General features: G+C 41.7%; 1 protein-coding gene across 1 annotated transcript; it reads right to left on the bottom strand.

Moving 5' to 3' along the window:
- Positions 1-540: 540 nt before the first annotated feature.
- On the bottom strand, positions 541-4,492 carry LOC118770586 (serine/threonine-protein kinase pim-3). Its single transcript, XM_036518347.1, has 6 exons — positions 4,021-4,492; positions 3,497-3,606; positions 3,349-3,399; positions 2,811-3,174; positions 1,469-1,645; positions 541-1,339 (listed from the first exon to the last, which is right to left on the bottom strand). The coding sequence occupies exons 1-6, from the start codon at positions 4,106-4,108 to the stop codon at positions 1,155-1,157; spliced, it is 975 nt and encodes a 324-aa protein (XP_036374240.1). The 5' UTR covers positions 4,109-4,492; the 3' UTR covers positions 541-1,154.
- Positions 4,493-16,312: the final 11,820 nt, after the last annotated feature.

The raw sequence follows: 16,312 nt of genomic DNA, 5'->3' as shown, positions 1-16,312 counted from the left end.
GCACACACATTGAGGAGGGAAAAAAAATAAAGAGGAATGCAAACAAAAGGCAGTGTAAAGAAAATGCAATTCTGGGAATTTTTTAAGATCAGTCAAAAAATAAATAAATAAATACCCACCGAGTGTGGAATGTCTAAATAGAACAAATAAATAATACATGGGAAAATGTACAGAAACACACCATACAATATCTGTATTTTAAAAATACATAATCGAGTCAATGAATATTGCATTGATTGTGCATCTCACACCCCTGGCCTGGCAGACGTCAGCCTGACAAGTTGCCAGCAGTGAGATGGAAAAAGACAGGGGTGCAGGGGGCTACACACACCCCCGGGGTAGAGGAGGGGGGAGGGGAGGGGAAGGGGGTCTGAAGTCTTCAGTATTTATACAGCAAGAAAAAACAGGAACCCATTTCAGTCACCTCAGCAAACTGACGTGAGTGAGCAGCAAAGAGAAAGGACGCAGTGTGAGTGAGTGTGCGTTTCAAGTAATCCACTGTCAGTGAGTGGGACCCCGCCTCCCCCCCAAAATCACGTGACCCAATGCCGGCTTGTGATCCACATGCTCTGGGTGAGGCCTCAACCCCCACCCCTGCATTGCAACTTACAAGCGCTCACCGGGTAAATAAAAGGACGAAAGCCCCACAAAAGCAGCTTTCAAAAAGGCACTCAAAATCAAAATGATAACATTTAAATAAAGTCGTCCGAGCTCTATGAGAGCAGTCTGAACATGAGGGTCGCCAGATTCATATACCAGCCTCGAAGCACTTAAAAAAAAATAATAAATAGAAGTGCTGGTATGACCGCCAAAACAGCAAGTGTTCCCAATGAGGAAACAATAAGTTATAAAAACAGAAAAAAATGATAAGGAATAAACCATAATAAATTAATAGCTCCCTACAAAAAGGAAAAAAGTCCTGGCAGCCAGAGTTGGAGTCAATTCCATTTCAGTTCAGTCAGTTCAAGGGATGAGTTTAAATTCAATTAATGTGGTGAATTTCAGTTCATATCCTGAATTGGCTTGAACTGAAATACAAATGACCCCAACTCTGCTAGCAGCCCAGCCAGAGTAGGCCAGGAGACCCACAGTTTGAGGCCCCGCCCATCTCCCTGCCATGCCCCGCCCTTCTCCGCCAGGTCCCCCACAGGGCTTCAGAGACTCTCCTTGCTGGAGGTCGTGCTCGACGTGTCCGCATCGATGGTCCGCAAGTGTATTTCGCAGGTTTCGCTTTTCGTGTCCTTAGCGGCACGCATCCATGGGTGATCGAAGATCTGCTCGAGCGTGGGTCGGTCCGAGGGCCGCAGAGAAAGGCACCACTTGATCAGCTGCTGGCACTCTAAGGGGGGGGGGGGGGGGGGGGGTGGGGGGACAAGAGAGGACTAAAGTGAGTGGCTTGTACGTGACTCAAAACAAGCAAGACAGCCAAAGCGGGAAGAGTTTGGGAAAAAACAGTAGTGGCACGCACCGGCAGAAACTATCCTCCTGAAGTAGAGTCGTCCTCGCAGGATCTCCTCATCTTGCTCAAAAGGGATATCTCCACAGACCATGTCGTACAGCAACACACCTAGCGACCACACGGTTGCAGAGCGCCCATGGTATCTATGGTAGCGGATCCACTCTGGAGGACTGTACACTCTTGTACCTGTAGACAAAATTCAAGAAGGGAAGAAGAGGAGAAGTGTTAGGAGTATTTCAGGCTATGAAATTGTTTATATATTACTGCCACCTTATTCCCAACAGTTAACAACACACACAGTATAAAATACCCAACTGCTAGAACTATTTCATAATCTGTGTAATTTGACCTTTTTAAATCACGGAACCATTTATGGACTTGTACCGAACTGCTGCACTTTATAACAGAGCTCTCTGTCAGCTGACTGAAAAGGGAAAAAAGGCCCAGTCTGGTTTCCACCCCCTTCCCCCCACCATCTCTGTCAACGTTGCATGTGCAGCTGACTTCGAACCAAAAATAAACTCAAGGAGAAGGCTCGAAGGGGGAAGACCTACTGCGCCAGTCTTTCAACTGCTAAATTCGGAAAACTGGTGTATTGTAATGTGTTCTTATATTTGCCCGTGTAAGGCTTTAAACGCCCCTTTATTTAAACAAAGCCCCTCTCTCTTCGCCCCATAGAGAATTAAAAGGCTCCAACCCCCCCCCCCCCCCCCCCCCACACACACACACACACACACACAAACACACACCACCAAGGGCACGAGTATCTTGGATACCAAACAAAACCAGTAATCCGTGACGTGGTCATCACGTGGGCTGCGTGCTCAGGTTTCACAACAAACAGATGTTACGTGGCAGCTGATCGTATTTCCATAAAACCATTGAAATAGGCGATTTCGTGCGGTATCAATTGCACGTTTGTTGTACTCGAAAGACAACTGGAATTCATGAGGCTACAATGCCCAACCTACATTTTGACTGTTTAACGGGGTGAATGACCCAACCTTTCCCCCCCCAAACAGGATAATTCACTGTTACGACGTTACCACGTTACAATAACTGACGCACTTAAAACGACGAGAAATACTAAACAGCATTCACACACTAAAAACAAATGTAGGAAACCTTGATGATAAACCGTGAAACAAATTGCTGCGTCACAACTTGGGGGCTTCCTCCGACACCAACGACTTACAGAGGGAATACTAAACACCTAACATTCTGATCAATCTCCATGTTTAGAAAAAAAATGTGCTAATAAAAGCCAGCAACACACCGGGATATTATCCTTCATAAGTTAATACAGTGCCTAATACGTCAGATCTAACTGGAAATAATACTGCGTGCGTACCGTCGAAATCTGTGTACACGGTGTCCTTGAGAATCGCCCCCGAACCAAAGTCAATCAGCTTGAGGTCTCCGCTGCGCAAGTCCACCAGGAGATTCTCGTCTTTGATGTCTCTGTGAACCACCCCGCAGCTGTAGCAGTGCCGGACGGCTTCCAGAACCTGCCGGAAGAAATCCCGGGCCGTGTCTTCGTCCAAAGCACCTTTCTCGGTGATAAAGTCAAACAAATCCTTGACCAGCTCCGGTCTCTCCATTACGATCAGCCAGCCGTCCGGTCGTTCATACCAATCCAGGAGCTTTATAACTCCACGAAACGAGGAGCCTACTTTCTTCAATAGGAGGATCTCCAAAGGCACCATAACGCCATTCTGCAATGGAATACAACTAGTTAGCTACACAGCAAGCTTGCTATATTATCGGAATTATGCTTGGCATCATAACAAGTAGAATAAAGTTAGGAAATCATAAGAAATAAGTCGCACATAAAGATTGAAAGTTAGCAATGGTTTACATTTCTTAATGGTAAATAGTAAGATACTTACAATTGAGCCCCACTCCGTCACTCTCTCCTTTGCCACATGTTTAACGGCAACCTGGAACAAGGCAAAAATAATTATTAGTTTAACAGTCACAAAATGATCCGATCGAAGCGCATAACGAAAAGGTAACAGAGAAAGTTCACGCCCTTACCGGCAAGCCGTCTGAAATCCGGCAGCCGGCGTAGACAGTCCCGAATCCACCGCTTCCAAGTACAGATCCCACTTGGTAGACCTTATCAAACGGCTCCCGCTCCACCTTCACTGTGAATTTAAGCAAATACAAACGTTGACATTTTAAACTTGCGATTAAAACCTAGGTTAATGCTGCACTCCTTCAACAGTGAAAGCAAATACCGTTAATTTGCACCTAACGTTACTGATGTGACCGCAGATTCTGGACACACAAACAACGTTAGCCACTCGACGCGAAAGATAACACCACAGGCACTGCATATATTCGGGGATTTCAGAAACACTTTTGGCATGATCGAGAATTTTAAGATAACATCATCCGGCTACTACTCTCATAATAAACCAACAAACATATTGGAATATACCTATTACACACATACATGGTATAGTAACGACCACTGATGTTATATCACCTGCTAACTACCAAACAGCAGCTAGGTACCCATTGTAAAAAGCTGATGTGGGAAAAAAAAAAAAACATACCTGGCTGAAGCTGTATTTTCACCGGTAAGTGATCCATGCTACTCGGACTGCAAATGTGAGAAAATGAGCCAAACTTGGACAGCAACATATTATGACGCCTATAGTGAAAAACAAATCCCTTGTTTACGTGCTGCTGATAATTCAATCCGGCGATCGGTAGTTTTTGATCCAGTCAGAAGATCCAGATTATTATTAACAGTTGCGAGCTAGCTAGTTAGCAGACTGTCTAGCTAGCTAGCTAGGCAGATCCCAGAGCGCCAGCTAACTCCACCGCAACGCCGGGGCAAATGTTAGCTATGCCGCACAGAGTCTATCAGAATAATGCCATAAAAATAAGAAAAGTCTTGATATGCAATTCAGGAGCAGCAAAACAAATGCTTCCTATTAGTAATTAGGAAAGAAGGCAGTTCACGCACAGTGAATACAGATGCAAATGCCCCAAATTGCTGATCAATTCTGCAACCACGAAGCTGTCTACTCTGTAGTTTAGCGAGGTCGCCCCTACTTCTTGAACGCCAATATTTTGACGCGCGGAAGGCTGGATATATCCCTCCGCCTGGCAAACCAGCCTTAACCTTTAAACCGAACAGTTTTAAAATATCAGGCCCATTTAGAAAAAAATATTTCAAACTAGCAACGGTTTTAACATATATGAGTATCAAAATGTATTTGAACCAGATTAAGCAAAAATTATACGATTGTAAATACGCGTACTACTTTATCATAGTACGAGACGCCCCAGGATTTCTTGTCTGAGGGCTTTGTATTGCGTTTCATTTGCGAAACAGAGCAGTGATTTGCATTGGGAGTGTTGGTCGGACCAATGGAATGGCGACTAGAAAATACCATATTTTCCCTTCGGACCAATTGTAAAATATATATTAGCATAAAGGGGGAGGATTTGAGCGCACGTGGCGGGAATTCCGAGACGCGCCTTGCCCTCCCCTCTCCCTCTTTCATGCCCCCCCTTCCCCCCTCCCAATTTCTTCTGCAGTTCTCTGCAGATGTCTGTCTGGAGAAGCGCCGCATGGGAAATTGGCGTGCGGGGTCCGACAGGGAAAGAGCAGTTGACAAAGGATCAAGGCTCTCAGTCAAACAGTTTCTATATGTTAATATCAAATGTGTGAGAAAACAAGAAATAAGTCTGTCAATCAATTTTCAGAAAGGCTATTTATTTACATTTATTCATTTGGCAGTTGGTCATCAAGAAAGACTTAGTAAAAGTGCATTCAGTATGGTTTTGCAAGCAGGTACTGAATATAGATACAATCATCCTTTTTAATACAATGTCATTGTGATAAACATTGCCACATGGGGATAAGTGTTTGACAAATTAATTTCCAAAAGTCAGGGATATTAAATCTTTACCAGGAAAGATGCCCCAGGATTGCAAATACTGGTCTATATTTTGGAACTGCCAAGGTTTGCCCATAGAGGGGGCTGATTTTACCATTTCTTTCTCAGACTTGTTCATATGTTCACATCCATCTTATTGCAAATAAACTTCTTCTCTAAAATTACAAAGATAATTTCTGACAAAAATTAAAAGGCAAAGCAAGACAGTGAGGCATTTTTAGCATAACATTATATTAGCATATTACATCTCCGCCATTGTTATTTTACATTACGATCTAAATGTTGTATTCATCTAAAGTCAGAACTAAAAGATCAGAGCTATTTTCATTTGTATTGTATTATTAGATTTGATGCTGTCAGGGAGCTGGATGAGCATTCATGTTGTGCATTTATTGGTTGCTACCCTTTTCTGTTGGAAACTGAATGCTATTGAGCCTGTCTGCTGTATTTTGGCCAAATTCTTCCAAACTACACGGACAGCCACTTCAAAAATCTGGCCAGCTTTGTCTTTATCAATATATTATATTCCAATGATCTCGTCTGCACCAGCATTCGAGAGTTCAGTTTTTGTCTGTCACTGTGAAGAAAGGGCAAGCTCTTTGCCAATGATATGTTTCAAAGAGAGGGGTCATGATTTATTCATAATCCCTGGATGGGTGTTAGGGTCAAAGGAGAGTCTGGATTCATGGTGATTAGCCTGTACAAATAAAAGAGGATGAAATAGTCATATGACTATTTAAATTGTCTTTTTTTACATGTGTCTCCATTGTTAACATTAGATAGAACATGTGGTTTCTATGCAGAGCAACATACACAGAGAGAAAGACCCTGCATATTTAACACTCTGTTGCTTGCTGAAGCCAATAATCCATTGTACATGCTCCATACAAAGCATACGTCAGTGTCATTAAATGGTCTCTAAAAAGTACCCTTGATATCCTTAAAATATATATCTTTATTGATTTATATTGATTGTATAGATTTTAGAATGCCATACGTTGGTGTCCATAAAACTGAGATACAAAAAATCTTCCATTCCTTATTACACTTGAGTTGGAAATGACCTTGAGTTATATTTAGAAAGTGTGTATTTGGCCTCGTTTTATCTACTTCATAGCGATAGCCAATGTGTGTTCTAAAGGCCAAAGTGGTGCAAAGTACAAGACCACAGGAATCTCACAGGCTCTGCACTGCTATATAGCTAACATAATTATTTCATCATATACATTATTATATCTGTTTTGTTTTTTTTTTGCTCAGCTTCAGTGGACAAGATGTCTGGACCATCATTACATAGGAGACTTCATGACGTTCCCTGCCTTGGCCACTGTTGGATAAAAGGCCCCCCTCACAGCTCATCTGAGCTCACCATGTCATTCCTAAAGACACCTAAGAGTCTCTCAACTCGAACAGATACAGTGAACTGCAACGTTTCATGCCATTCCACTGATTGCGTTCATCCCACTGTTTAATAGGAGTTTCTTGATTGCCTTTTCCAGTATCACGGAATAATTTTCCAGCTTTCTTCCAACTACTTTCATCTTACTTTTCCTCTCTTGAAAACACACTATGTTCAGTTCTTTGCGCCAGTTCAAAATTTAATCAAATAAAGTTTGATCAATTGATTGATCACATGTTATGGTGGTTCTTCAGCATTTATGTATTCATCACATGGAGTAGAGGTTCTATAAGATGCAGGCATTGCATGTTTTAGATACCGTATGTGTGCAGTCATGGCAGGTGTGGAGGCTCTGTAGAATGTGTGCAGTAACTGCATGCTGTGGAGCCTTTGACTGGCTGCTCTGAAGGAGCTGAGAGTTTTAAAGTTGTAGTGTCATGCACAGCTGTTTCTTCGGTTCTACATCTGAACAGCAATGATGTGGTTGTTTAGCATTCACGCATATGAACATTAATCCACGCAACCTTTGATTCAGGGACAGCAGAGGTGGTGGTCAAGGTCGGGTTGCTCACCATGTTCTAGATTCCTGGAATGCCTGATATTTGCCTTTGGTGTAATTACTACCTTCAAGAAACCGAGTCCTTCAGCTCAAACACTTTGGTATGGCTTTAGCAGAATGACATCTGTAATTTGACATCTGTAATTTGGGGTACATAAAAACAGGCAAAATGTTGATCAGGGGTATATTGTGGCACCACAACCACAACAAAAGTGGGGGTGAGCGGCTCTAATTTTAGCTACAGTCACATTTCTTGGTTCTTGGTTGGGTCCCTTTCATCCTGGTTCTGGGTAGTGTTGAACCTTTGTGTGCTGGCACTTGCTTCTTGGCAGACATCAGCATAAAAACTACATGGGCAGAATTCAGTAACTACAACAATGTGATTATCTTGTAAATTTTTGTATTACTCATTAAATGGTAATAATAATTATAAAACTACACCAGAGGGACATAGTGTCTTTATCATCATATCTTTGTGACTAAAGTCCAGTAGTGTTCTCTCTGCCTGTCTCTCCCATAACAGCCCCGGGTGATAGGTTTGGGTCTTGAGTGATCCCTGTTCCTCTGTGGATTATTATCTGGAAATGATGTTACATAATGTGGCCAGTCCAGCTCTCTGATAATCCCGCAGCCTTGCATAACAGTTCATTAGCTCTTATATTTCCTCCTTTCGTCAGCATCATTCAGATTGTTATCACAGGAAGTGTTCATGATGTGTCCCTGAATATTCATGTACCACTCATTCAGATACAGCATGAGTCAGATTGTAGGCAATCATCAGCTCACATTTTTGCATGTAATGCTAGACTGCAGAACTGAAGGATTTTGTTTCTCTTGAATATAGCGCTTGAATGTAAATTGTCTTACTGTCAGTTCAATTAAGGAAAATACGTATGCTGCCTGTTAAATGTTTTGAAATAAAATCAATTATTTAAAACAAAAAACTTTCACAAAGGTTGAGCATTTAATATGCCAATTCTCTAGTTGGTGATGACTTTTTCAAAAGAGTAGACAGTAATTTGAGAAGCAGAAAGTATATACATTTGTCAGACACATCTGTGGCACAGGAATCATACGTTTACATTTTGCATTATTTAGAGTTCTTTTCGATCATTGTCATGTGTTCTGTTCTCCACCTTCATCTTAGTTGGTTTATAAGAATTCCCTGTTTGCTTGGCAGGGTCCTCTTTCTTACTACACCTAGCCCACACAGCTGTGATATGATAATATGCAATGTTGCAGGGGTACTATGAGAGTGTTATGTGTTGGCTGGAAAGTCCCACAAAGTCCCACATTGTCCCACAAAATGCACCTCTCCTTCAGGCAGGAAGGTGGACGTCTGGACAAGGCTCTGCAGATAAAACAGTGTCCGCCATTTCTGCCCTACACCCAGCCCACACACGTGGCCAGAGCAATTTGGGGAACCTCACTGGTCGTTGAGAGCTGAGGCGTGAGGAGGGAACGTCTCCATTTACAGGTTCACTCCCTCTCCACCGTCATCCCCCTCAATATTCTTATTAAAGGGTTCTTTCCCAATGCGACCCAGAAACACAGCACTAAACATCAAGCCCACTCTGCTTATCTTCAACAGACTGTCCTGAACAGTGTGTTTTCCTATAAATGCTGAAGTGAGGCACAGAACAGCCCCGAGGCCTCATGTAGCAGACTTAGTAAACACAAATCCCATTTGATCACTTTGCTGAGAATGAAGTTTACTGCGGTTGTTCTGCACCCATGACAGATTCTCTGCTGGCTCACCATCACGCATGTAAAACGATGGCTGCTTTCCCGCTTGAAACCGGGCCAACTAAAACCTTTTACCGCGCACAAAACTGTGGGATCTTGAAATGCAAAACAGGTGCCGCGCTCGTAATAATTTACCCCGCAATTAAGTCTGGCAGGGTGTTAACACTCAAGAAAACAGGGCTCATTGTTGACCTTGGTTGTTAGTCATCCAGTTCAGTCGGGTGACGTTCGAAGGAGCTTAATACTTGTTCACATAAAGAAGTACTCTTTCCAAGTTAATCACACATTTTTATGGGGTTTTGAAACTGTTGATGCTCCCTGTATGTAAGCCTCCTTCAGTCTGTAAGGTAATTATAGAACTGAGCAATGAGGCACAATTCACCTCTCAGATGGTGTTCATTCATTTTTTAGACCAACACTACATTTGTGACAAAACCATATGGAATAATCCCCCATGATCAACTATGCCTCACGACCAGTTATGGAGGATTTCTTGTCTGCACTTCGCCTGATCACTAAATTGAATCGGCTACTCTCAGCTCTCCTCATTATAATCCTCATAGCTTTGATTTGTCAGTTTAACCTCTCCTCCCTTGCTCTTGGGGAGCTGGAAGCTCTGATATAAAGCCTTCCTGGCATCTCGTGTGGAGGAACAGAATCAAAGAATCCTGCTCTATGTGATGAGTCAGGTTTAAAAAAAAAGAGCTGTGTGTGGACTTAGATCAAGAGGGCTTAACCGTAACTGTCACAACAAGTATGGAATGTATATTTCACTTAGGATTTTTTGAGGTTACGTTACTCCGCTTTGTGTGTGCGCGCATGTGTGTGTGTCTGTGTGACAAAAAGATATAGCAAGAGAGGGAAATAGAGAGAGATTGTATTGGAATGTGTGTGTGAAGTCATTTTGTGTTTATCCTCAAGGCTTTATATTACTTTAAATGTGTACAAGTGTGGGAGGAAGATATATGTGTGTGCATATATAGGTAGTTAAAAAACATATAAAGGGAATGTATGCAATTGATTGACATGTCAGGTGTGTGTTGTGAAGTGTAATACCAGATTGAGGATACGTCTATTACCATTACCAGTGAAAGAACTACTTTCAGTCTATTTACCCTGAAAGGATGGACGGCAGCGGTTTGGTAGAGGAGGACGGCATTGCCCTCTGACCTGCTGGAGAGGGCAACGCCATTGGCCAGTTGTAGTGACAGGCTTTGTGCTGATGCTGTGTATGTGGGTCAGTCTGCCTGGTCAGCAGTCTGGACAGTCCCATCCCAGTGGAGGAGCAAGCTTCTCTCTGATTTAAAGCCCAAAAGGTCCTGGGCTATCAAAGTTTCCTGGATTCCTGTTCATCACATAGAGGTCTATGTGCATTAAATTTCCAGAGATTTTGAATTTTGAGGTTACCTGACATTAGCTAACAGGACAACTACGTCATATACATGTGTGTGTGTGTTGACTTACTGCAGGAGCTATCGGGCTATTTCAGATAGCTCACATGCTGTCTGTAGGTAGCTTCCTCTAATGCTCTAATTCTCTAATTCTCTAATACTAACCACTGCCACCCGGCTACAGTGATCAGCTTGCCAGCTTTACCGTAACCATCAGGAAGTATTTGCTGTCGAATTGATTGTAGGCCCTGTACTGCCATCACGGTTATAAAAGCAAGAAAGGGACCTCAGTATTAAGAGTGTGTACATTTGATGTGTGGTGTGCTATACTGTTGTATCAATGTACGGTACCAGTCAAAAGTTTTGATACACCTACTTATGGAAGGGTTTTTCTTTATTTTTAGTATTTTCCATATTTTAGAATAATAGTAAAGACATCAAAGCCACGAAATAACACAAATGGCATTCTGCAGCAACCAATAAAAGTGGTAAAAAATCTAAACTATGTTATATTTTAGATTGTTCAAAGGAGCCAAAAAATATTTTTAAAATTAAAAATAACTTTTTTTTTCGGTCAAATTGTCACTTTTTCATTTCACAAAATGAAAAAGTGATCCCGCAATCAGAGGGCTGACTTAGTGAGCTAAACAAACAGAGCCACTCATGGCAATATGGGCTAAATAATTATGGACAACAAAGCAATCTGATCACCAAATCATGAATTATGCCAGGTCTGTTGTAACACACACAAAACATGAACTCTGCCATGACTCTGAGCTCATTTGTTTATGAAACAACACATTCATGGGCTGTTTCCTGAGGGTGGGATAGAGACCACTTCAGAGAGTGGGCAGGTAGCATCTCCATATGTGTGAAATTACCCACTGTTAAACGTCTGCTCAATTGTTCTTGTTTTAGCCGGGGATCTGGTGTGATAGAGCCGTTATTTATTAAACGCCGGAGAGAACAACTCCACACTGCAGCTGGGCTTGGTCACATTGCCCTGGTCCATGAATCCTGATCCACATGTTTCACTGTCTGTGAATGAGAAACAATGCAGGTAAAGCCTGGCCTGGCCACACCTGACATGGGCACAATGCCGAGGTCACCCAGCTCAAATCCTTTTGCTCGTGACCGGCTCCGATAAAAATGGCAAAATGGCAGCTGTGCACACCAGTGATAGTTTGAATCCTTCTCAATTCAACCCTTCAGGGCCCACTTCAATCCCCATGATGCTGGTGACTGTCGTAGACCGTAGAGTGTCTCACTTTGCCGATGAGGGGCCTGTGCTTTTGTTGAAAACGAAAAAGAAAGGAACAGTAATTATGCCAAACATGAGACTCTGGCTAAATAGAATCTGCTGAGTAAATAAGTAATGCAGTGTATCAATGCTGGCAATATGTTTATTCTTGCTAGTACATACAAGAGGAGAGAGTGAGTGTTTACAGGCTGGCAGTGATTCTCCTGCTTTTGTGGACTGATGGCCCATTGGACTCAGTAGGCATGTCGGTGGCAAACAGACAGGAAGGTAATGGGAATTAATCACAAAGTGACAGCATCAGCAATGGAAACCTCCGAACGACAGCAAGCTAATTACATGTCATTAGGCATTGCACGCTCAGCAGTTACACAAATAGACAGTCGTCTTTTGCTGTAATTGGGTAACCTGTGCTCTGTAATCAAAATAATCCCACTGAAGCTCTGCCAGTTTTGGATAAGGGCTTACATTTATTGAATAATTACTTCTACAATTAATCATATTGTTTTCCTTCAAGTCAGCAAGTGAACTTAATCACTATGTGAGATGAACTGTAATTAATAACTTTAAATCTTGGTCATTGCACTGACTACTGAACATATGCACCTAATAATGTCATATATGAAAGTTAATTATTGCTTTTGTTATTTTTGTTCTATTGTGTATATATCAACTGAATGTCATATTTAACCTGGATGGATATACTTGTATTCTCTTGTGTTAGAAGTTGCTCTGGATATGTCTGCTAAATTAATGTAATGTAACATAATTTAAGGGTGGCCCTGTGTGACATGTTACTTTCTGGTTCACCAATGAATCGAATTTTGTGTTTCCATACTTTTAACCTAAAAAAAGGATGTTGTCTGAGTAGCAAAGGAATATACTGTCTTGCCTGTATATACAAACTGTTGGATATGAGATTTGGCAATATGATTTTTATGTTGGATGGATGTTTTCCTTTGTTAAAGCGGGGTTCTTTTGAAGACCCACTGTCTCAGTTAAAACACTGTGCTAATAAGTTCAAGGTGAGAAACTGGTATTTTCATTTTACATGCCCTTCTAGTGTATAAGCCTGTACAGTAAATAAATAAGAGTTTATTGATGATGATTATGACGATGATGGTGATGATGATGAAGCTCAACAAACTATGATCAAAGAAGTCAAGATGTTAATAAGGATAATTCTGATCAGACTAGATGGTAAACCAATACTATGCATTATGCATGACGCTGAACATCGAACTGTTTTGCTTACATCGTAAAACATCAAACGCAACTAAACCTTTTGTCTTTGATTCAGGCTAATCAGATGACATCATTTTTGTTCATTTATTGTGAATGAAATTAAAATTTTATTGACTTTCATTTATTGCTCAAAGGAACTGCGACGGCCGTTGCTGATTTGAATAGCAAATCCATGGTTATTAAAAATGCTGTGCTGCTGTCACAAATGCTTTGGTGTTGTCCTCATGGAAAATGTTGTAAGCCATTTTGCAAGCCCAGTTACAAAGTCAGTTCAAAAACATCAACATGGTGTTACAGTGGAGAGTATTTTGTGGAGAACACTGACAGTGATAATACCGTATTTTTTTATTTAGACATTGTTTGTGGGGGAAGATTGTGGATTCCAGTGCAGGGCCTTTTGTAGGCTTTTGAATTCAGTGTTTATAGATGAACATTTCTTAGGGACTTCTTTTCTTAGGGAGAAAATTTGCCCAGAAGTCACAGGTAAGTATGCAGCATCTTGCCTTGCCATACCGCCACATTCGTAACTACTAAATCACAGCCTTATCATACTATGGAGTATGCAAATGTTTGTCTTGCTCTCTCTGTATGTAGGAAGTAAAGTAGAAAACCAGTTTTCTGTAATTACAGAGAGCTCAGACACTGAGGTAATTACAGCATGGAACATTCACAGCTGAGAGAACTGGTGGGTTGGCATGGCAACAGTGGGGATGCTAATTACTTTGCCCATTTCTGAGAAGGAATCCCCTCTTCAAAGGACAGAACACCTGGGAAGACATTTTATCTCCATTCCTCTCCTGCTCTTCCCCTCCCTTTTTCAATATTTTTTTTTCTCTTGTTACTTCACTGTTTGACTTCCGGAGCAAGACTATGTATGATTTGTTGGGGTAGTTCACTGGGTACAACACTGGGCTGCTTTTCCCATTAGTTTAACTACTAGCTGAGGTCTTCAGCTAAAGGCTGTAGCATTTGAAGGATGGAACCACAGATGTGTCACTGCTGCTATATCCTTATATGTGGTTCTTAACCTGCATATGTTTATGAATGTCAATAGACTCCCAACAGGCTGGGAGATCAGTCCATAGCCGAGTTTTACCAAGACGCATATTGAAGACTCACTGTTTCTTATCTTGACTCTCAGCATGAGGGGAAATGGACTATGGAACAGATAACAACAGTTAACCTGATCAACGCCATTGAGATCTTCTTGTAGTTGGGAGGAACACCACCTTTTTGTTACTCAGGTGAAGCATGAGAAGACCATGGGAATACGTGGGAAATCAAGAGAGGTTTTAGACTTTAATCTAGGTATTACAAAAGCCCTGGTCATTCTGACTTGATTACTGTGCATAAGAATCCTTTGGAAGTCCGTGTGTAGTATTCAGTGAAACTGCTCAGCCAAAGGTCACTCAGATCATGTATGTTTTTGTCTAGGGGATTTTTGATTGGTCCCTTGTCTTTAAACTCTGTGGCATATGTCTTCCATAAACGCTACAGAGGAAACTGGGAAATCTGCTTTTATGCAAAAATTGGTGTGTTGTTTGATCTCAAATGTGCAAACTCACTGCTTATCCTCTGTGCAAAGGATTGTTAATTTTTTTTCACCATTGAGAGCAATAAAAGTGACTTTCGCTCAGAAACTGCTCTGAGTGACACACATTGTGTGCGATCAAGTTTACAGGTGAGAGTGATATCACACATGAGTAAGAAGACCTCAGGGAAAAGTGGACGTGGACTGTAATCTGGGGTATCACAATGGCCCTTGCTGTCCTGGCTTAACCAGTGATTACCGCACATGATTTCCAATCCTCTTTTCGCTAGCACCAGTGTCTGTACATCTGTTGTGTCTGCGTATGTGTTTGTGTGTGTATGTACAAGAACGTCACTGATTTTACTTATGTGGAGGGTGACAGTGTGGATGCGGAGGAGTGAAGGCGGTGACAGAAATGAGGACATGCGTAAGAGCCACACACACACACACACACACACACACACACACACACACACACACACAGGAAATCACAGAGATTGAGAGGAAGAGTGAATGCTAATCTTCTCAGATAGGTCAGCTCAGGGCATCTGACCAGTGATGCATTCTGAGCACAGGTAAGTCACGGCCAACGCCAAGGAAATTTTCATTCTGTGTCAGCAGACTGCCCTGGGACTTCATAAATATAACCGTGTGCTGCTTGGTTCCTGTGATTGGGGTTTTAATTGGACTACTCAGGTCCCACAGCACGGCCGCTGAGCAGAGAGGTGAGAGGCCTGCTCTCAGAAGTCTCCGCAGCACTCCTGCTGATTAGGGGAACGCAATCGCCGCTATCACGATTTTCCACAAGTGGGAAAACCTTGACATTCAGAGCCGTTTATCAGCCAGTCTTATGTTTGTGTTTCTTTTCCATCTGTTCTGGCTTGGACATTTGAGTTGGATTTTCCATGCTGTGACATTACACAAAGTACCTTTTTCCATGACCTTTACTGACATCAATTGTAATTGTATTGTAATATTTGTAATAAAAGCAATAATTACAACCACAGTTTCAATAAGAACAATAAAAGCAAAACAAAAGGAATAATGGGGATGATGATGATGATGATCATGACCATTATCATGATGATTATTACATTACTGTATACATTATTAGAAACCAAAATGAATGTGAAGATAGAGCTATTTGTTGTATGTGAGCTATCTATTGTAAAGAGAAGTTAATATGCTCAGGAATTCAACAGTACATTAAACAGACACACGTGTCTCATGTGTTCAAAGAGCCATAATCAATAATCAAAGATAGAGACACACATCATAATCAAAGATAAATCAACCTCTCTGTGTTTATATCTTTGGTTTGGAACCCATACCTTACAATGCATTATTGGATTATACAGTGTTTAGTTAATTATGTGTTCAGTGGAATACATGAAAAGGTTAATGTAATCAGTGTGAACGTTGGCAGTGTTTGAATTTTCCACCTCTCTCCCTGTACACCTGGGAACAATGCCACTTGCGTTCTGTGTTTTTGCTGGGCTGTCCTGGTGATTTTCCCCATACCTGGCAAAATGGAGCTCAGGTGCACCAGTTAAGAGTGTGTCAGTCAGCACTCTTGACAGGTGAGAGAGGAACTTCAGTGCCACATACCACACATGTTTTTATTTTTAAGAACATTTGTATATGCTTATGTATGTCAATTATTTTTTCATTACAGCTGTTTCAGAACTACTGTGCATTTTCTAGCTCTAATGTTACTACAGCACCACCACCCCCACCCCCCCCCCCCCCCACACACACACACAAACACACATACACACACACACTACACACATAAAACTAATGAGTT

The sequence above is a fragment of the Megalops cyprinoides genome, chromosome 23 (genome assembly GCF_013368585.1).
Source record: "Megalops cyprinoides isolate fMegCyp1 chromosome 23, fMegCyp1.pri, whole genome shotgun sequence".
In the NCBI taxonomy this organism is placed as follows: domain Eukaryota; kingdom Metazoa; phylum Chordata; class Actinopteri; order Elopiformes; family Megalopidae; genus Megalops; species Megalops cyprinoides.
Note: the sequence above shows the minus strand (reverse complement) of the source record. Positions and strands in the feature narration are given on the sequence as shown.